The sequence below is a fragment of the Triticum aestivum genome, chromosome 6D (assembly GCF_018294505.1).
Source record: "Triticum aestivum cultivar Chinese Spring chromosome 6D, IWGSC CS RefSeq v2.1, whole genome shotgun sequence".
NCBI lineage: Eukaryota > Viridiplantae > Streptophyta > Magnoliopsida > Poales > Poaceae > Triticum > Triticum aestivum.
In genome coordinates, this window is record NC_057811.1 from 30,195,766 (window position 1) to 30,218,340 (window position 22,575).

Here is a 22,575-nt window from a genome sequence, read left to right on the forward strand (position 1 = left end):
CCACTGCAGACTTCAAAAAATGCCACTGGAAATGGCTTAAAATGGCATTTTTCAAAGTTTGGAAATTGCAGTGGCATTTTTCGGAATCGCCAAATTTGGAGTGGCATTTAACAAATTAACCCTTTAATTAATCCATGAAATTTATTTATTTTTGACAATTTTAAAAAATGGTCACATAATTTAATTTTGTTTAATTAATTTGAAAAAGTTTGCAGGATTTCATATAAGTTTGCGGAATTTAAAAAAATTGCACATATTTTATAAAACAAATTGGTGGCTTTTAAAAAGGCTCGCGAATTTAAAAAGTGCTTGCAAATTCTAAAAGATGTTCATGTTTTACAAAATACAGTGTAAACCAGGGAAGAAATGGAAAAACCGAAAATTATTTGGGCCAGCCCATATAAGAACTACGGTACGCGCATTTATGTCTCAAAATTTGTACTAGTATTTGGTACATACGCGCAATTTTTTTAAGGGTACATAAGCGCAAATAGGAAGAAGGATATCCTGGTTCGGGCCTCGAGCAGGTTGTCGGGCTGGGTAGGGCCTTCTCAGGAGGGTTGCGGTCGTTTTTCTCAAAAAAGGAAATAAAAAAAGGAAGTTTGCGGTCTTGCCGCCGCCGCGGCTCTGGCTGGGCCCGACGGCGAGGGAAAGGTCGCCGGCGGCGCCGTCGGAGCGACTCTCTAGCTGGATGGACGGTTGGGCGCAGCCGCCGCCATGCCGCCGCGACAAGAGGATTCGCCAGCAGCGGGATGGGGAACTGGCGTGGTCCGCCGTGAGGTGGGTGGGCGCCGGTGGAGCTGCCCGACGAACAGGGGGCAGGGGCAGCGCGGCCGTCTTCTCCATCGTCCACCGGCGCCGCCACGGTCAGTGTACGTCCTGGGCCCACCACATCCGCACCCAGGCCCCACTCCCATTTCGTTTGTTCCATTCATTCTTTGATCCCTAATTTTACTAGTAGTAATTTTGGAATCTGCACATTTTTGTGGGTACATTCTGTAGTTGCTGTGCTTGATCCTTGATGGGAGCGCCAGTCTAATTCAGATCCAGGCTTCCAGCGTCATAATGTATTTACAAGTAGCCAAGTTCACTGTCAGTACACATCTCTGAATTACTTAAGCAACACACACCATTGTTAGGTCCGGTAAAAGCATAGCATAGCCACGCAGAACTCATTTTGATTCCACCAAGGATGACTCTGCCTGGTTGATGATCTTACAGAAATTGACTGAGGGATCTTCAGTCTTCCATTCCTATAGTACTGATAATATTGCCTCATTCACTACACTATGCAGTTCATATACATCGGGTGCCAGTAGTATATCGGACAAGGCAGGGCATTGGAACCTAACCTAGGTCATGCCGGCCGATGGTCGACCTTGTAAGAAGTCTTAGGAAACTGCGAGGCCTCAAAATATCCGTAGAAAATACCAGGATGCTCCTGGGTCCTGGTTTATGCCTTTCCTTCCCTGCACAACCTTTAATAAGAGACGGATATATCTAGGTACAGCTAATTGTGTTGGTGTTTCTTAACATCAGACATGGCATCGATTGTATCGTACCATTCATCAGCTAGTTTAGCTGCCAGCTGCTAACAGGCCGGTCTGCTGAATAATCCAAGGCTCAACGCGTGCGGATGGATCCGTTGATCACGATGTGGGAGTTATGTTTAATTCCATACAAGTTGCATTTAATCTAGTAACATGACAGGGCTATAGAACTAATTATATATTTTCCATTTGGCTTATATATACACAGTGTCTCGTCCTTGTTAGCCCTTCATCAGTACTGGTGTACTACGAGTTGCTCCAGAGGAGCTAGAGCAGGACCCAACATCCAACCACCTTGAAGGTAATTTTGCATCTCTCTATTTACGTTCAACTGGTTTTGCTTGCATCTGTCCATCTAGGTAGGTAGCTTGCCCATGCTTATGAATGATAACTCGTTCCTCATCTGCCCATGTTAGGATTCTAGTGTTGCCTTTTTTCAATAATTTTGGCTGGCAATCTTCAGCTACAATGAGTGGCAGGGAAGATATGATATGTGGTTAAAATTTGTTACAGCAGAAACGTAGCAAACATGGCGATGGTCCTGGATGCTTTTGCATCCTACGTGCTAAACATGCTAACGGAGATGGCGAGGGAAGAGGTGCACATGCTGCTTGGATTCAGACGGGAGATCGACAAGATGGACATTAAACTTAGGGACCTCAAGAACTTCATCGCCGACGCTGACAGGAGAAACATCACCGACAAGAGCGTGCAAGAGTGGGTGGGCCAGCTCAAGCGTGCCATGTATGAAGCTGCTGATATACTCGACCTCTGCCAGCTCAAGGCCATGGAGCGTCGTTCGTCCACTTTAGATGTGGGGTGCTTCAACCCCTTGCTCTTTTGCATGCAGAATCCCTCCCATGCCCATGACATCGGCACCCGCATCAAGGCACTCAACAAGAGGCTCGACACCATCAAGGAGCGAAGCGCTGCTTTCAGCTTCATCAATATTGGTGCATATGAAGATCGTAGCAGCAAAGTGCACGTCACTCGTTCTGGTAATCCCAACCGTGAGACGACAGGGGAATTTGACCGGTCGGGTGTAGTTGGGGAGAAGATCAAAGAAGACACGAGAGCGCTGGTTGAGACCATGTTAGCTGAAAAAGAGGGCAACACCAACATCATGGTAGTGGCCATTGTTGGTGTCGGCGGGATTGGCAAGACTACTCTTGCCCAGAACGTCATCAATGATGAAACCATGAAGGCTGAGTTCGACAACACAATATGGTTAAGCATCAACAAGGACTTTGACAAGGTTGAGTTACTAAGGACAATCATCACGCTCGCCGGGGGTGTACATGGAGGTGAAAAGGCATTGGTTGTGCTTCAGTCAGTTCTCACCACTGCCTTGAAAGGAAAGAAGTTATTCCTGGTACTAGATGATGTATGGAACCATGGAGCATGGGGTGATGTGCTTAAAACTCCCTTGGATAATGTTGTGGCTCGAGGTAGCCGAGTCCTCATCACTACTAGAGATGAAAAAGTAGCCCGAGGGATGAAAGCTGAGCTTCCCTACCACCATGTCGACAAATTGGAGGAGGAGGATGCCTGGTCATTGCTCAAGAAACAGGTGCGTAACGAAACTACATGCATCTTTAATAACTACTAGCTCCATGATTAATTTGGAGCAAGATAATAAGGCACTCACGGTGGGATGTCTCTTATGCATGATGGGTGTTTATATACAACCTTCTCAATGCATGGTTTTTTGAGCGTTTTATCTTAGCCCTTTATCTAGTATATATGTATGGTGCCACCTCAGATTTTGCCTAGGGACTTGTGATAACTAGGGTGCCACATTTGAGTTTCCTGCATTACAATGCTAAGAACATGTCCACCTTTCTTTGGAGCCCAGGAGTGGCCTGACGCCATTTTTATTTTTGAGGTTGCAAGATAGATACATACAAGATACAACACATGGGCACTATAATTTTGCCACCACACACTATTAACCTCAGGCTCATATATTCCCAGATGTATCATTTTTTGAGCCGTCACATGGGAAATACACTATAGCAGGCGCAAGCCCAAGCCAGAAGAAGGATATAGCCCGCACTCTGCCGGTTGGTAGCGGTTGGGATCAAGTCTGGACTTATACCAGATTGATACGTTCGTATCAGGTCAGGATATATAAAGAGCATCTCTAGCTCTTTTCATAAAGTTAAACTCTCTATACCACCTCAGTAACTTAACTATATGTTTGATAGCAAAATATTTCAGAAACCAAATTATTGAAAACTATAGTATATTTTAGCCAGTTGGTACGAAACACCACATTTTCAGCATATCAAAGTATTTTGGAGTATTGTGAATACTGTGACCTGTTTCTCTATGCTGTATGCGGCAATGTAAATTAGCTCTAGCTGTTGATAACACATGTATTCCTAACTAGCTGGCCGCTGAAAACCGAACAGCCATGCATAAAGACTAGCATGTATTTCCTCACTCCCATAATATAAGAGCGTTTTTTACACTACACTAGGGTAAAAAGCGCTCTTATATTATGGGACGGAGGGAGTACAAACTGAACGCATGAAGACCACCTTAGGACAAAATCGCACAAGCGAGAGGAGCAACAGTCGCATGCCTATGTAGTGTGTAGCAAGCTCGACCAGCAGGATCTGCTCGCTCCGTTCCTCTCGGCTGACGCGATGGGGGAGGAGGGGGAACAATTTTTAGTGGTAGCCAAACAATTGACGGTAATTATAACCATGGTAACTGTAAAAACTGTAGTATTCTTAGAATACTTCCAAAAACCGAGCTATCAAACAAGACTTGTGTTTAATCAGTTTAGGTAGTAATCCTGGCCGGTTGATGGCTTTGTTAATTCAAAGTCGGGCTCTTCTGGAGCCTTCGTTCTAAAATCAGTTTAGGTAGTATATTAACTGGTATTTTATTATTTTCTTTTATTTATGAATTTATTATTGACTAACATTGAATTGGCACTAAGCCCTCAGAAACTGCTATTTTTTCCTAAAAAGGCAAACTTTTCTGCATTGACTGTGTCAGTTAAACCTGCTTGCAGATAGTCTCAAGTGAGACTAATGGACATGAAATTGATATGCTCAAGGATATTGGATTGCAAATTATAGCAAAATGTGATGGTTTGCCTCTTACTGTCAAAGTAATGGGAGGACTCTTGTGCCAAAAGGACAATAAGCGTCGTGACTGGGAAATGGTTCTGGATGATTCTATATGGTCAGTATATGGAATGCCCAAAGAGCTAAACCATGCAGTACATTTAAGCTATGAAGATTTACCTTCTTGGCATCAAACAATGCTTTCTATGCTACTCCCTTCTCCCAAAAACTGCATTGTTCAGAAGAGACAACATAATTGGCATGTGGATTAGTGAAGGATTTCTTCACGGAACCTCAGATGACTTAGAAGAACTAGGTAGCAAGTACTATAAGGAGCTGATACTAAGAAACCTTATAGAGCCAAATGTAGAGTATGTTGATCAACGTGTTTGCAACATGCATGACGTTGTACGCTCGTTTGCTCAATTTGTGGCTAGAGATGAGGCACTGGCAGCTCACAGCGGAGAAACTAATATTCTTAGTAAACTTAGTGCACAAAAGTTTCTTCGAGTATCTCTAGAAGCATCAGAATCAGATGGGTTGGACTGGGGTTCTTTGGAAGCACAAAAGACATTGAGGACACTAATATCAGCTGCGCATATAAATATGAAGCCTGGTGATTCGCTTGTTCATTTTCCATGCCTACGAACTCTACATTCAAATTCTACACATGTTGTTACGTTGGTTGAATCTTTGCATAAACTCAAGCACCTGAGGTACTTGTCCTTAGAAAACACTGATATATCTAGTCTGCCAGATAGCATTGGAAAGATGAAATTCTTGCAGTACATTAACCTTGCAGGATGCAAACAGTTTGTTAAAGTACCAGATAGCATTGTGAAGTTAGGGCAGTTAAGGTATATTAACTTCGATGGCACAAGTATAAATGGCATACCTAGGGGTTTCTGTGATCTGACCAATCTGAGGATAATAGATGGGTTTCCAGCTCGGGTAGATGGTGACTGGTGTAGTTTGGAAGAGTTGGGCCCTCTTGATTGGCTCAAGCATGTTGGAATACAAGGGTTGGAGAATGTAACTGCTTCCTCGTCCGCAACGAAGGCAAAGCTTAGTGAAGGTGCGTCTTACAAACCTACACTTAACATGCAGTAGTATATTGGGGGACAATGGACTGATTGAAGAGGAAGAGCAAAAACGGATCGAGAATGTGTTTGATGAGCTCTGCCCTCCTCCCAGGTTAGAATTTCTTTCCGTCGACGGATATTTTGGCCAACGACTCCCAAGTTGGTTGATGTCATCATCAGTTGTGCCCCTCAAGAGCTTGAGGATACTAATGATTGCAGACCTGGCTTGCTGCACACAGCTTCCGGATGGCCTGTGTCAGCTTCCCTATTTGGAGTCCTTTCAGATCAATCGTGCTCCAGCCATCAAGCGTATTGGACCTGAATTCATGCAGTCCTACCATCACCACAGTCCCTGTCCTTCCCAGATGGTGGCTGCATTTCCGAGATTGCATGAGATGGAGTTAATAGGAATGGTGGAATGGGAGGAGTGGGAGTGGGAGGAGCAAGTGCAAGCCTTTCCTGTCCTGCAGAATCTTAGGCTAGAACAATGCAAATTGAAGTGCCTTCCTCCTGGCCTTGCCTCCCATGCAAGGGCTTTGAATGAATTAATCATACCCCAACTTGTTTGGGACTAAAGGCTTTGTTGTTGTTGTTGTTGTTGTTGTTGTTGTTGTTGTTGTTGTAGAAATTGATAGTACGTGGTCTGTTGTCTTGTGTAGGTCGTGCAGGTGGATTTGTATCAGTTGCAGCCCCATTTTCTACCAACATTGCGTCTTTTTATTGCATTGGCCTTGCTATTAGATCAATAGCTTTGCATAAACACCTGCTTTTGTATTCATGAATCTCCAAAACAGATCCTATGAACACACATGATGATGATACTCCCTATGTGTGGTCGAGCTGTTCCTGGATGAAAACCTTGACTTGGAGAGGATCACTAATCTTCCCAGACTACAAAAGCTTACCATCGAAGATTGTCCAAAGCTGAAGGTGCTGGGGGGTGTTCCAGCACTCCAGACGCTCATACTCGTGGATAGAGACATGGAGACACTCCCAGTATACATGGGAGATATAAACCCAAGTTATTTGGAGCTACACTGCAGCCTACCACTGCTCGCTTCCATAGCCACGGGACAATCTGGCCCTGAGTGGGACAAGATCGGTCATGTTGAGCATGTCAAGGCTTATGCACGTGAAGGTGATAATCCAAGGAAATGGTATGTCTTGTACACAACTAACCCCTACAACTTGGAGACAAATCTCAGCCTCTCTTTCATGTCCAGAGGTAATTTGGCATTGCTCGTTCATCTTAATTTTCTGTTTATTTGAACTATTCTCTTTGTTTTCTACCTTTCATCAGCATCTATTACTAGTTTTTTTTCTCTGAAGAAAACAGATGAGTAGCTTTTTATCATCTTGTAACTATTTGTTGACCAATGCTACTGTCTGATTTGGCCGGAGTCCCTCATTTGCTAAGTTTATGTTGTTCTCACTTGGTCCCTACTCCCCTGCTTATATGTGTATTGCTGGATCTCACTGTTTAACTGTCACATCTGAGCTTGCTCTTATGGATTGTGTAACTACTTTTACGATATTTTTTCTTATGCAGGAACCTTAACTTTTTTAGAGGACACACAAAGATTTGAGTCTGTCTTCAAAATGACAAGAAAAACCTTTAGCTACATCTGCAGCTTGGTGATGGGACCGTCAATGGAAGATATGAACAGCTGCACCTTTATTGATGGGAGGGTGCTATCTTTACAAGATCGAGTAGTTGTTGCTTTGAGAAGGTTGCAATGTACTGAGCCAACAGAGACCATAGGATCCTCTGTTGGTGTGAGCGAGTCAACGGTCTTGTTGGTAACTGAGAGGTTTGTTGCTGCTGTGTGGCAGAAAGCAGATCACCACTACCGCTGGCCAGACTCCAGACAAATGGATAAGATCAAATCCATGTTTGACAAGATCCACAATATGCATAACTGTTGCGGTGTTATTTGTACAATTGACATTACATTTAGACCAAACTGCGACCATGAGAAGATTCAGAGCACTCAGTTGCAAGTCATCGTTGATCCAGAGATGAGGTTCATGGACATTTGGTTTGGATCAGCAGGTAGATTAAGCCACTTAAACAGATTGTATGACTCTGAGCTCTTCCAAGTGTGCGAGAAGGGCGCTTGGCTGAATGGCAGCAAGCTGAAGGTAGCATTAGATGAACCAGAAGTCGGGGAATACATAATTGGTGATGCAGGATATCCTCTTCTCCCCTGGCTACTCACACCTTACCATGAAGAAGACCACTCAGATTACAAAGCGGAATTCAATAGGAGACACTCCGCAGCCACAACCTGTGCTATGAAGGCAGTCGCAAGGCTCAAAGACACATGGAAGTACCTGCAGGGAAAGATGCCGAGCCCCGTCAATATACGTGAGACAATCTATGCCTGCTGCATGTTGCATAACATAGTCATAGAAATGGAGGATGATACAGCCATGCTGAGCACCAAGCAAAAGAGGAATTACTGTGAGGAAGTGCGCCAGTTAGCAAATGAAGACGCTGTCAAGGCGAGGGATATGCTGTCGCGACACTTCATGTCCAGCAGGCCATCTGAATCGGGAGGTGAATTAGTATAACTTCTCCTACTTATTAAGTTGATCGTTGGTCGCTCTTCTCAATAATTTTTCATATTTATTTCAGAGTAGGAGGATGAAGTAGCTGCATGAGGCTGCAGGGATGAAAACAAGAAACAAGAAGGGCAGACAAGAATAGCAGATGACGAGATCATTAACTAGGTACTGGTACTACCGCTAGCATGATGTGCTTCAATTCCTGCTATTCCCTCCATGCAGAAATATCAGAGCTCTCTTCTTTGTGGTTTATTCTTTTGCTATGGCACCAATGCTAGTGGGACAGTTTAACTGATGAACTTCTGGGTTTACCATATATTAATTACATAACCCCGAAAGAATGGTTATTGATAGAAACTATTAGCAGTATGTTAACTGATACTCTTTACCGGCAATTGTTTAGCCAATGGTTCATATAATAGCATGCGTGGTCTGTTTCATAAATTTAGCAGCTATCCTATGCGTGGAAACATGAAAATTCTTGATATATTAAACCCTGGTGTATGGTCAGGTGGAAGGGAGGCTTTCATCCTGCTGGTTGCAGCTTTTGGATGCATGAATGAATACAGAGAAAACCCGGCAATGGAGCCAGCAACTATTTTGGTGCTGCAGCATGAATTCAAGTTGAACATTTTTTTATGTTTCGCCATCTATCTAGTAGGAAAAGAGAAATATTATGTGGTCTGTACTTTATGACTGTATGGGCAATAAGCTTTTATTTGTCGAGAAAATGACAACAATGTCGCGCAGATGCATAGGCACTGATTGTGTATTTTCCATCCATCAGTAAGCTGGTGCAAAACTGAAGAATTTCCAACATAGTGGCTGGGAGTCCCGTGTATTTACGTCAGGTCAGGTGTATATATGTTTGGAACAGTAATCCTGTTCAATGGAACTCCGGTGGCAGTAAACCGGAGTTATATATTTTTTTTCTTCCTTGACTGGTTGGTTGGTTGGAGACATGAATGGTTGAATGGAGTTGATTGACTATAGAAATCAACATCGTCGGAAAACTTTTGAATGGTAAGAAACTGTTGATTTATTTGCAGTTTCTGCAACCACAAGTTGGTGATAAAAAAAGCCAATCAAGTGAAGACCAGCAGCGGTGCCGTGCCAATTAAGTCGCCATTTCAAGCAAAATGCAAGAAATTCCGCGCACTGAATTCACTTGGCTGGTTCTCTACACTGAATTTGTATGCCTATCACAAATTCACAAGCAAATGAACTGCTAAAAAAGTGCGAGTTCAGTCCCAGAGAATGTATATGACTATCACAAACAAATAAGTACTGACGACCCTACAATTAACTGGGCAATGTTACCTGGAGCTTCTTCCTTTTCAGTGTAGACTACATTAATAGAAGCACATCTTATTGGGCCAACTGATTGCCACATGGATCCGCATGTAAAATGTAGTACATTTCTGTAGTAGTAGATGCACTTCTCCTTTGCCTGCACGGATCTAAAAGCACGTCTTAGCTGCACAACTAGACAGGCCATTCTTCACGAAGCTGACAGCACTTTTTTTTTAAAAGGAGGATGCACCCCCGGCCTCTGCATCTGGGCGATGCATGCAGCCATTTTATCAATTATTCACAAAGCCATTACAAGGTAATACATCAGTATGTCTGAAACCACCATCTTGGCAACACCTGTCAATGGGTAGTGTATTGAACCGACCCTTTCTGCAAGGCTATGGCTTTCAGTTGCTTGCCCTCTTCTTGCCCTAACATGGATGTAATCTTTGCTTTGGTGTCTCTGCCCGGTTGGAGGATTTTGATCAACAGCCTTACTAGCATTTCTTGAATCAGCTTCGGCATCTTTTCTGAATCTGCCATTATCATCACTGGATTTGTTCACCCTGAAACGCACCGCTCCTGCATCAGTCTACACATAGGATTCCACTCAATTAAAGATCAGGACAGATGAGAGAAAGAAAAAAAAACCAATCTCCTACTCTCTAAATACGTTGTGCATACCAATAACATGGGTATTTTCCCTTTAGAATATAGCTGAAGTATTGTAAACCCCTTCTGGCCTCACAAGTCAAAGCAGCTAATTAAAATGTCAGTCGGCACATATCAAGTAAAACTAAGGGGAGCAAAATCATCTAATGAAAATAATGATGGCTTGCAGACTTGCTAAACTACCACAGTATAGGTTACTAAACGCAAGCTGAAAAAGCAAAACAGTCTATTGACCAATAGGTTGTTGGCTTAGTACTTCAGTCGTTAGTACTGGAGAGTGGAGACACTAGTTGACTGGAGTTAATTGTTTGTCCAATTATCAATACTCAAACAGAGTTTGACAAACTCAAACACCACTTGTGGCTGAATCATGAGAAACTCCATGATATCAAAAAAAAAAAAAGAATCATGAGAAACTCCATGGCATGACTGCATCATCATGAAATGGACACACAACTGCACATGCTTAATCTGAGCCTTGATTTCTGCCGGTAGTTTGCGACCTCGTATGGTGGATGCGCTAAGTTTATTTTTTTTTCTGCCTCTGGGACTGTTTCTACATAATTTTGCTACCCCGCTAGTTCCAAACTTTAATGTTGCATCAACTAGAGTTAATCCATAAATAATTTATGGTATTGGCATAGAGTTAGAGAAACAAAAAAAAATTAGTTAGGACTTTTCTTCTTCACTATCTTAATAACTAGTATTTCTTCTATGTTCACTTTAATTATTCTTTCAATCATGCGTGAGTAGGCTGACCATTTACAGGCGGTTTTCTATGTCTTTTTTCTTTGGTTTTTTTACTATTATTTTTTTCAGTTTTTGTTCTTTTTCTTTTGGTTTTCTTCTGTTTCTTCCATTTTTTCCCTGGTTTCTTATTTCCTTTTCTATTTAACATATTTGTAAATACATGTTGAATATTTTTAAATACCCGACGGACTTTTACAACACAATGAATATTTTTCAAATTACGACACAATCTTTTAATAAGCAATTAACTTTTCAAAAATTTATTATTAAACTATTTGAAAAATAAATTTTCAATAAAACGCTTTCTAATTTTCTGTTTACAAAATTGCTGAAAAAAGAATGTAAAGTTATTGGGCTGGGCGTTTGCCCATGTATTTGACGTCACTCGGCGACGGTCGCCACTTCCCTCTCCAGCCCAGGCCCAGCTATATGCGTAACCCCCGCAACGTCTGCTCTCTTCCACGCCGCCGGCGGCCCTTCTCCTAGTCCGCTTCTATCCTCCCTACCGGCCACTTCCTCCGCCCGCTCATCCCTCCGTGCGGTGCTCGCATGGAAGAAAGAGAGAGGAAGGAGGGGAGTGCGGGCCGCGCGGTGTCGTGCCCTGTCGCCTGACGACGGAGGCGGCACCGTCAGCCGCGTGCGGCGGGGCGTCCACGGAGCCGGCGAGTTGGATCCCGCCGGCTGCACACGGCTCCGACCTGGGAAGCGCTTTCCACGGGGGTGGCGGGCTGGGCGCCTCAAACCGCCGGAGTAAGTTGGGTTTAGAGGTCAAAGTGCCCATCCAAGAAACGCAAGAGAAATGCCTGCGCGCCGCCGCCTCGCCATCGCCGCCGCTGCTAAATCCCACGCCACACTGATCAAGTCCGGCGTCACTTCCCCCACGCCCTGGAACCAGCTCCTCACAGCCTACTCCCTCACCCCGCTCGGCCTGGTCGCCGCGCGCCAGGTGTTCGACCAAATCCCCCGCCCGGACGCTGCCTCCTGGAACTCCCTCCTCACCGCGCATGTCTCTGCCGGCGCGCATTCCGCGGCATACCACATCCTCCAAGCCATGCACGCGAGGGGGCTTGCCGCCAACACCTTCGCCCTCGGCCCTGCTCTCCGCTCTGCTGCCGCCGTGGGCTGCCCTGCTCTGGGCGCCCAGCTGCACTCGCTCATCGTCAAAGCTGGCCTGTCCGACAATGTCTTCGCTGCAACCGCATTGCTTCACATGTATGCTAAGTGTGGCCGCACAAGGGATGCTCGTCGGGTGTTCGATGGAATGCCGGAGCGGAACACCGTTTCTTGGAACGCCCTCGTTGCCGGTTACGTGGAATCTGGGAAGGGTGCTCCAGCAGTTCAGCTGTTTGTTGAGATGGAGAGGGAGGGGTTACGTCCAGACGAGGCAACATTCGCTGCATTGCTCACGGTGGTCGATGAATGCAGTTGCTTCTTGATGCACCAGCTTCATGGGAAGATTGTCAAATATGGATCGGCATTGGGTTTGATAGTGTTGAATGCAGCAATCACTGCCTACTCGCAGTGTGGGGCCCTGGCAAATTCTAGAAGGATCTTTGATGAAATTGGGTACAGAAGGGATTTGATCTCATGGAACGCAATGCTGGGAGCTTACGCTTCCCATGGGATGGAGTATGAGGCGATGGGATTCTTTGCTAGCATGATGCGAGCGAGCGGAGTGCAGCCTGACATGTATAGTTTCACAAGTATCATAAGTGCGTGCGCGGAGCATCGTGATCACGGAGGGACAGTAATTCATGGTTTGGTGATCAAGAAGGGTTTCGAAGGAGTCACGCCTGTTTGCAATGCTCTAATTGCCATGTACACTCGATTTAGTGAGAACTGCATGATGGAAGATGCATATAAGTGCTTTGATTCCCTGCTTCTTAAGGACACCTTCTCCTGGAATTCTATGTTAACTGGGTATTCACAGCACGGTTTGAGTGCTGATGCCTTGAGATTCTTCAGATGTATGCAGTCAGAAAATGTTAGAACCGACGAGTACGCATTCTCTGCTGCCCTGCGTTCATGCTCAGACCTTGCTTTACTTCGGCTAGGTAGACAAATACACGGTTTAGTCATCCATTCTGGTTTTGCTTCCAACAATTTTGTTTCCAGCTCGCTGATCTTCATGTATTCTAAGAGTGGCATTCTTGATGATGCGACGAAGTCTTTTGAGGAGGCAGATAAGAGTAGCTCTGTGCCCTGGAACTCTATGATGTTTGGTTATGCGCAGCATGGACATGCACAGACCGTGCTTAGCCTCTTCAATGAGATGCTGGAGCTTAAGGTTCCTTTGGATCATATCACATTTGTTGGCCTGATTACTGCCTGCAGTCATGCTGGTCTTGTGGACGAAGGTTCAGAAATCCTCAATACGATGGAAATTAGGTATGGAATTCCTCTCCGGATGGAGCATTATGCATGTGGCATTGATCTGTATGGGAGGGCTGGGCAGCTTGACAAAGCAAAAGAGCTTATTGACTCCATGCCATTTGAACCAGATGCCATGGTGTGGATGACCCTATTAGGTGCTTGCAGAATCCATGGGAATATGGAACTAGCAACTGATGTGGCCAGCCATCTGTTGGAGGCAGAGCCTAGACAGCACTCCACCTATGTTCTCCTCTCCAGCATGTATTCTGGTCTTGGGATGTGGAGTGATAGAGCAATAGTGCAGAAGGAAATGAAGAATAAAGGATTAAGCAAAGTTCCTGGTTGGAGCTGGATCGAGGTGAAGAATGAGGTGCACTCATTCAATGCAGAGGATGGGTCGCACCCAAGGATGGAGGAAATATATGAGATGCTGAGTTTGTTGCTTCAAAATTTTCCTATGCAGCCTGTGCATCAAGAAACAGGTGGAGCCATCGACTGCTGTGAGCAATTTGCCTCGTTATATTTTTATTTAATTTATGAGCATCAATTCTACTCTTTGAGTTTACAACCACTGTCTGTTTATTCACACACATGATATTTTGGTTGACCGCAGAACTATCCAGTTATGGGCATTAACCAGCCAGCCCTTGTTGGAGATGATTGGGCACACTTCGCACATTCGTCTGCTCTGATTGCTAGTGGCAGGGAAGACCTCTGTCAATATATGGAAAGGTGAGTGTTAAGGGTGCAGTTACGATTACCATTCCTTTGTCTTGTTTTTGAGGATAGTACTTGTTTGGATTCATATCAATTGCTATTTTAGGAAAGGAAAATTATTCTGAAGGTGCAAACCAGTGATTTCTTTTTATTTGAGTATGTAGCAGAATGCAGATTAAGTGCTTCATGTACCTCGTTATATAATGCAGATGGGATCCGTGTTTAAAGCATTGAGCACCTAGGTTGCATGTGTGGATGTGATGCTAAATTCATGGAAAATGGAGATGGTGTAAGTGCATGTTCTGATGGAATTGGTTCTGCAGTGATGAAGAACGTGTAGCTTATACACAGATCTTTTTTCTCAGTACACGCTTAGCAGGTTGGTTTCTGTTGTTTCCTGAATTTTCCGTATTTCTGTGAAGTTTTGAGTTTTGACATCTTCTGCTTAAAGTGACCGTTTAAAGCAAGGTACAAGAATCGCGGACATGGACAGCAAAGGGAGAGAGACAATGCTAGCCAGAAAATCATTATGAAAAAAAAGTCTTCCGGCTTCATTCTATTTTGTTAGGTATTACTGCTACTACATTGTGCTTCAAATCTTGTTTGTTTTTTTCAATCGGAAAAGCTTCAAATCTTGTTATTCCATCCATCCAGCAATGTCACAGTTCTGTTATTCGTTTGTTCTTTTGATGTACTGCATAAATATAAGTGATAATCCTTAGCCGATTAACTCGGTTGGTTATATATTAATTTACATAGTAACTCTGAAAGAATGGCAACTGATACAACCAGCAGCAATGTGCAAAACATTACCTGTTAACTGGGATTTTCTCTCTGTATTGGCAGTTGCTTTAATTGACGGTTCATTTAATAGCATGCATGATTCAGACAAAAATAAAGTTAGCAGCGATACTGTGCAAGGAAATGAAATATCTTGATACGCTAAACCATGGTGGACAGTCCATTTATCTGATAGGACCAAAATGTTGATTTGATCAGGTGGAAGGGAAGCCTCCTTCCTGCTGCTTGGAGCTTTTGAATGCTATTTTGATGCCACAACATGAACTGCAATTCAACATTTATGTAGTTTTGGCAAAGACAAGTTCATGTACTCTGTATTTAGGTGAGCTTGTGTCGTAAACACGGCAATGAGCGTAGCTGTATGGTGAGTACATGTGACTGAAGAATTCAAAAAGCATAATGGCAGGGAGTCATTTATTTATTTTTGTCAGGCGTATGTTTGGGCCAGTAAATCTTATTCAATGCAAGGACTTCTGATGAATCCCACAATGTAAAAAAACAACAGAAGTGTGAATCACAAGTGTTATTTTTTCATGCAACAAATCTAGGGCAAATCAACTTGTCTGGTAGCGTAGCTCAAACTTCAGACATGTTGAGGGCCATTTGACATTATTAACTACTCCCTCTGTTCCCTAATATAAGACATTTTAGCTTTTTCTTGATTCGTATGTATTTAGACACATTTTAGTATGTATGTTCACTCATTTTAGCATGTATGTAGTCAATATTTTGAAATAGCTAAAAGGTCATATATTAGGGAACGGAGGGAGTACTATGAATGGATTGATAAGAGAAAAGTTCAACAAAACTATCCTTATCTTAACTGACCTAAAGACTGATATCTGAAGTCAATTCTTCCCATGGAACTCCAGCAGTAGCAAAACATGTTCATCTTCCTTTCTTTTGGTTGGTTGGTTGGTTGGAGACAGGAGGAATCTAGACTTGTTGATTTGCTTTGACTTCCCAAATCAACATTGCCGGCCCACTTTTAATGGGTTCACAACTGGTTGGCACATCACATCACTCACACTGATAATTTATATGCAACTTGGAACAAGTCAAGTCACCCAAAAAAAAAGGTCAGTCAACTGAAGGCTAGCAGCAATGCCATGCCAATTCAGTTGTCATTTCAGACAATGTCATCATGTCATGTCGTCGACAAAACAGATTCTTCACTGGATTCATTTAGCCAATTCTCCATACTGCATTTATATTATACCCATCACAGATTCACAAACAAATGAAAATGCCTATTCATACCCAGAATGTGCTGACAACCATACAATTAACCTCGCAAAGCTCAGCTCCAAAAAAAAACCATGGTATCTATCTACTGTCCAACAAAGTGCCAAACAATCATAGTGGCGCAGGAACACCGAAGAATTATTGCCTCCGCCATTTCTAGGTGTTCACAATATACAATTACATGATATCTCTGATTTTCTTTCTTGTTGTACTTTACACTCACCGTGATCCGACACAAGCTCAACACCAACATCAGACAAAAATTAATTCAATTAGGCCATATATGTACAGGAAGAGGAAGAATGTCATCAGCAGCAGCAGATCATCCGCCAGCCGGTAGGGGATCACCGTGCCTTAGTGGCGTGGCCGTTGGTGGCCCTCGAACCACGGCGCGCATCGCTGCCTCCACGTGGCGACGACCGTTGGTGCACTGCAGCAGAGCGTCCGTGGGCGCGGTCCCTGGATGACGTCCCGCTCCCTCCTCTTGCCTCCCTTGTCCGGCTCTTCAGTGCCTCGATCTGCTCGAGCGTCTCGAGGACCTCCTTCATCGACGGCCTGCTCCTGGGCTCACCGGCAAGGCAGTTCAGCGTCAGCTGCGCCGCCTGGTGGGATTGTTTGGAGTTGTACTGGCCCTCGAACTGAGGGTCCATGAGGCGGGCGAGCTTTCGCCGGTCAGCCAAGTAGGGCTTCGCCCAGTCAACCAGGCTCTGTTGCCCATTCGGACGGTTGGGGTCCAGCGCTCGCTTGCCAGACAGCATCTCCAGCATCACGACTCCGAAACCGTAAACGTCGCTCTTGACATACAAATGGCCTGGACATGGTTCAGAGCATATGGTGAGAACAGCAATCAACAGCTAAGAAAGCAACTTGTAAATTCCAAATTTTGTATGGATAACTGGATGAATGAAGCTACCAACAACTTGAGAAGGTATTATAGTCAGATAATGAATTCAGAATCACATATGGGATGCACACTAACTGGAAATAGTAAATGCATGGTATGAGCAAGTGTATGGTCTTTTCATAGATGGTGGAAGCAGAGGAATGCCCATTTGACATAAAAGGTATTGTTAGCAGATGGAGTAGTTTAATTTGAGAAACTGTCTACTAGACAGGAGCAATTGTCATGGCCCATGAATGGTTGACAAATCTATTTGATGTAAAACTCTAAATTTGGAAAAAACCAAAGTGAGAATTCATTTGCTATATGGGGATACTAAACCTATCGGGCATGTGTTTATGCTTCAGTTTGTACCATGGCTGGCACAACGACTGCAGGCAGCATTATCTGATCATATATATATCTGTGGTTCACAGGCATAAGGACACATACCGGTGGCTACGTACTCCGGAGCCGCATATCCATAGGTGCCCATGACCCTGGTCGTGATATGAGAGTTGCTACCAGTTGGTCCAAGCTTAGCAAGCCCAAAGTCGGAGAGCTTTGCGTTATAACTCTGCAAAAATAAAAATGCAGTCAGCACTTGACCTTGATAAACAGACAACAGATAAAAGGGTGCATTGTATAGCACAACACTTACTGCATCCAGAAGAATATTGGAAGCCTTGAAATCCCTGTAGATAACTTGCTTCTCTGATGCATGCAAGAACGCAAGTCCTCGAGCTGCGCCAATGGCTATCTTCAGCCTCAGCTCCCATGACAGTGGAGCACATCCTTCTACAGAAATGCAATAGGTTCCCATATCAGTATTTTTAAGTCAACTGGTTGCTCAAGAATTGCAAACACTTCACATAGTGGCAGAGGAGAAATAACACAGTGAGCATGAGCAAGCTCATGATAAAATGCCTAGAAGAAAGGGTGAATTTTTTATATTGGCAGTAATAACTCACTTCTGAAAAGATGGTTTTCCAAGCTCCCTTTGGCCATGAACTCATAGACAAGCAGCAGTTCCTTGTCCTCCCAGCAGTACCCCAACAGCTTGACGAGGTTTGGGTGCGAGAGCCTTCCCAGAAAGTTTATCTCTGACTGCAAGTTGACAACCAGAAATGTTCATCAGATACAGTAGCTGCGGCAACCTTTGGAAACAATGATTCTGTTAGACTAAACTAGGAGCACCGAGTCATGTCTGCCTGCCTAATAGTAGCATTCTATATGTACCAGAGCTGACCAAACAAAAATAGAAGCGACTACATTGTGATAAACATGTGGGTTATTGGATGTTCCTGGTCAGCAGTTGTGAACAGCTTATCATAGCACTTTCAAACAAGATGGTCCTGGTTAGCATTAGTCAAATGGCACTGCCCAGACAGCGCAGCTCCATTACGATATAATAGACCTAGCAGCCAGGACATCAGAAGTTAAACAAAGCAAACTGAGCCATAACAGTAAGCATGTAACGACCAAGAGAATCTTTAAAATTGTTGTGATTTGTTTAAACCTGGCTACTAATGGCGTGTGTGTGTGTGTGCAGAAAGTGGACTGTAAACTCAGCTAAAACTACAAAAGTAAACTCATAACAGTTGTTCCACATGTGCTGATCACAAGGAAAACTAAGTCAAACCCCCAAAGGTTGCTCATCAAGTTGGAATCTCAAATTTGAAGATGTATTTACCTGCCATTCCTCATACCCCTGCATGCTCTCCGAGTTGAGCTTCTTGACCGCGACGACCATGCCGGTGCCGCTCTTGGTGGGGTTCATCGTCTTCTCGTCCACCCACCCCTTGTAGACCCTCCCGAACCCTCCCTCCCCGAGGACGCTGTCGGGCCTGAAGTTCTTGGTGGCCGTCTTGAGCTCGAGGAAGGTGAAGGTGCGGAGGTTGGGCGCCTCCAGGATCTGGCCCTCGAGGAAGCCCGCCGCGGCCTCGTCGAAGCCCCCGCTGGTGCCGCCGCTGCCCGCGGAGGCCATGAAGGTGCTGCTGCCCCCCGAGGAGAGCTTCCCCGTGGTGCTGTTGCTTGTGGTGACGCTGCCGCTCGTCTTGTAGTTGGATGTTCCTGTCAGCAATGAGCAACACGTTAACACACTGAATCTGATTACTGGAGAAATTTGCGAAGAGCATGGAGAGGTCCCCCTTCCGAGCAAACAGTTTGGATTGCGTCAGTAACATATGGTTGCTTCGGCCTGTATGACTCATGAAACGGGGAAAACTACTCTTTTCCCTGACAACATACTTGTAAATTAAACAGGGAAAACTAAGCATCAAGCATGGCATGGATTGGGAAACTATGGTTGTGTATATGATACTGATTCAGTTAATTCCCATCCCTGATCTCTACTGACTGCTGCTACGAAGAAGAGAGGAAATCTGAGGCTGGAAGAAATCAATCGAACAACCTGTCCTGATTCCTTTGACACCGCCCCTAATCAATTCGACAGACGACTGACTGACTGACGGACATGAAAGAAACAGCGGGACCTTGAGCTCCTCGGAGAACCAAGAATCAGAATCAGACTAAAACCTGAAACAGAGTCTTGGCCGACGCAACAGCCACGGCGTCTCTGCGCAGCAGACGACAGAAACGGAGGTCCGAGCAGGAACCAAGAAACCCCCCGCCGGGAGCTCGCGGGATCCAGGGACCGACGAGATCGCGTGAAAGGCATCAGCGGAAAGAGAAAAGGGGGATCCCGAATCAGGTTCCTGGAGAAGCAGATTCCTCCTCACCTGGGCTGCACGACCGGTAGTCCGCCGCCACATCGGCCTTCCCCGCGCCGCCGCAGATGTTCCCCATCTCCCTCGGCCACTCCTCCCTCCCGCCGGAGCCAATCAGCAGAAACGACGGAAGAGGGTTGCTTGCGGAGGAGGAGACCCGGGGGAGGCGGAGGCGGAGGAGGAGGAAGGAGACGAGTATGGAATGGAGAAGGGAGGAGGGGGAGGGGAAGTCAAGGGGGGCTGGCTCGATAAGTAAGCGGAGACTCGAGTGCTTGCAAGGGGGGACGGACGAAGGAGACGCTGCAAACTGAAGGGAGAAAGTCTCCGGCTTTGTTTGTTCCTCCGTCTCCGTGTGGGCGTGGCCGGCCGGCCTCCGCCTGCCCCGGGCCGCACTCCACCTCTCCCTTTCAGCTCAAGAAGAAACTCCGCGTGCCGCTTTGCATTTCTCCCCTAGTATATTGCCCGGAAAGGCGAAGTCCTCTTCCAGCTGCCTGCGGCTGCGTGTAAAAATGCCAGTTCTAAAAACAGCAGATGTGTAATCTTTGTGAGCTTGGGATGGAAAAGGCGATTTCCCTTTTAAACGATCGATGCGGGTATCGGTGTGTGCGTGTGTTCTAAAAACAGGGCTTTCGCCCCGCTTTATATATAAAACACAAATACAAAGTGCACGGCCGAACGATGCAACCATGATGAGAAAGCCCTCATCGAAACCACGACTTAGAAAGGAACAGACAACGCGCATCGGCCAAGCCATGGCCATGTCGTCGAACAGGAAAAAAAAAGAGGAGGACCCAAGAACCACGCAGCGGTGGCCAACAACTCCCGGGCTCCCTCAGCAACGCCCTCAAGAGGGGAAAACGGCGCACCGCCGCCTCATGCTACGAAACGGACCTAGGTTTTCACCCGGACCATTGCCTGGGGAAGGAAACCTGCGACGACATCCTCAAGAGAAGAGCGGCGCCGAAGCGCAGAACTTTCACACAGTTGAACCACCAACCAAACAAGAGCTAAGCCAGACGCCGCGGAGTAGCCAAGAACTCCAGAACTAGAACTCGGCATCTCCCTAACGCGACGAAGAAGACGCCACAGCCTGCCAACACTGCACGCCTTGCCGCTCGCACGTCCGAGAGACATAGCCACCACCGCAACCCGGAGACCCGCTGGAGAGCCCACCCGAGGCCGCTGCCCCGACATCCCTCTCCGAACCACTCCCTGACGCCACAACACGCAAACGCCGCCACCAGGCCGGGATTGGGAAGCAACCACCTCCCAGCCATCCACCGAGTTCCCCTGTCGCTCGCGGGGCGAGGGAGGGAGGAGTGGAAAGGGTAAATTCCCCCGGCCGGCGGCTAGGGTTTCCCTAACTAAATATATTCTTTTTAAACCTCCCAAGCATATGAATACTTGGGTATTTAAGATTGCGGGTATCCGAAACTTGGCTCCCATGCTAGAGGTGAGGGAAAAGGATTGCACTTTTCGCTTTGTGATGAGGGGACTGTCTAGAAAGAACAACTATTTTAGACAGGAAATATGAGATTATAGAAATATAAATAGTACAATATCCTAGGAGAAACAGGACATCAATTTCATGTTGAAGAAGAAAAACACAGTGTATAAGACCAATATTACCAATTGCTTTTCGTACATCTAATATCACAAATTGTTATTAGTTTGTTGGGTGTGGCTGGAATCGGTCCAAATATCACACCACACATCTAGCCCGTGGTTAATCAGTTTGCTTGACCGAGCAAAGCCAGCTAGCTACCTAGGGTTTCCTCCTACTTACCACCACAAGTGATGAATGACTAATTAGTTTGGCTGTCCTTTCATGTCCTTTTCTTCATCTTGTTCTAAAAGCAGACAAGGAATATGAGACTTGACTGATGCATGAGATCTTGGGAGGTTGACAATAGTGGCACCACAGTTATCATTGATGGGGCCAGCTAGAATGTGTCAAAGCATGCTCTCATGAAGTGTCAAACTTAGCCACTGTGCTTTCATCTAGTCTTTGATCTGGTTTAGACCCATCTAAAACCATGTTTATACGTGTTAACCAGAGAGGGCCATGACTTAATTCTCCCAGATATGTTCACATGAATCGGTCTATATGCCAGTGTATGAACTTGTGCGCGCTTACATGAGCAACAAGTTTTGACTTAACAAATTATAAGCATCCTTGTTTTCTGGGAATCATATCCTACATGGATGGGTGTGTAACTTGAAAGAATGTGTCTTCTAGAAAGGGAAAAAAAAGAACTTCAAAACAGGTTGAAATGTTTTCTTTTTAGCACGGGAAGCGACACGAAGGTCTGCACTATAATAACATAACACTAGTAGAAAAGGGGGCTTTTACCCCGGTTCATAAGGGCCTTTAGTCCCGGTTCGGGAACCGGGACTAAAGGGTCGTTACTAATGCCCTAGCCCTTTAGTCCCGGTTCTTACACGAACCGGGACTAAAGGCCGTCCACGTGGCCGGTGCGGGGAGCCCAGGCAGGAGGGCCTTTGGTCCCGGTTGGTGCCACCAACCGGGACCAATAGGCATCCACGCGTCAGCAGCTAGCTAGCAGGAGTTGAGGTTTTTGTTTTTTTTTGAAAGGGGGTGGTTTAGGGGTTTTGGGGGGTTAATTTAGGTGTTTCATATATTGTGTTAGCTAGCTAATTAATAGAGAGAAGTGTCCTCTCTTATCTCCGTGCTTGGTCGACGCTACGTACTATATACGTATGGAGAGGAGTAGACACGCTAGCTAGTAATCAAATGAAGGAAACAGAAGATCGTCATGAACATATGCATACAGAGAGAAGTGATATCGACCACCTCTCCTTCTCCGAGATACT

At 45.3% G+C, this 22,575-nt stretch overlaps 2 protein-coding genes and 1 pseudogene across 4 annotated transcripts; 2 read left to right on the top strand and 1 right to left on the bottom strand.

Annotated features, from left to right (window-relative positions):
* The first annotated feature begins 542 nt into the window (after positions 1-542).
* Positions 543-9,280, top strand: LOC123143269 (disease resistance protein RGA2-like; annotated as a pseudogene).
* Positions 9,281-11,421: 2,141 nt separating this feature from the next.
* Positions 11,422-15,311, top strand: LOC123143270 (putative pentatricopeptide repeat-containing protein At3g25970). Of its 2 annotated transcripts, none has more exons than XM_044562126.1 (5): positions 11,422-13,868; positions 13,982-14,100; positions 14,295-14,464; positions 14,537-14,653; positions 15,085-15,311. In XM_044562126.1, coding segments are annotated over exons 1-2 (2,076 nt in total). In that variant the 5' UTR covers positions 11,422-11,794; the 3' UTR covers positions 13,984-14,100; positions 14,295-14,464; positions 14,537-14,653; positions 15,085-15,311. The 2 variants fall into 2 exon arrangements, with proteins under 2 accessions (XP_044418061.1, XP_044418060.1); XM_044562125.1 differs by having other exon boundaries at positions 11,422-13,850.
* An 804-nt stretch (positions 15,312-16,115) lies between these two features.
* LOC123143272 (probable serine/threonine-protein kinase PIX13) lies at positions 16,116-20,162 on the bottom strand. 2 transcript variants are annotated; one of them, XM_044562128.1, is made up of 6 exons: positions 19,753-20,162; positions 18,705-19,084; positions 17,983-18,118; positions 17,673-17,809; positions 17,465-17,588; positions 16,116-16,942 (listed from the first exon to the last, which is right to left on the bottom strand). In XM_044562128.1, the coding sequence occupies exons 1-6, from the start codon at positions 19,817-19,819 to the stop codon at positions 16,476-16,478; spliced, it is 1,311 nt and encodes a 436-aa protein (XP_044418063.1). In that variant the 5' UTR covers positions 19,820-20,162; the 3' UTR covers positions 16,116-16,475. The 2 variants fall into 2 exon arrangements, with proteins under 2 accessions (XP_044418063.1, XP_044418062.1); XM_044562127.1 differs by having other exon boundaries at positions 19,550-19,832.
* Between the last annotated feature and the right edge of the window lie 2,413 nt (positions 20,163-22,575).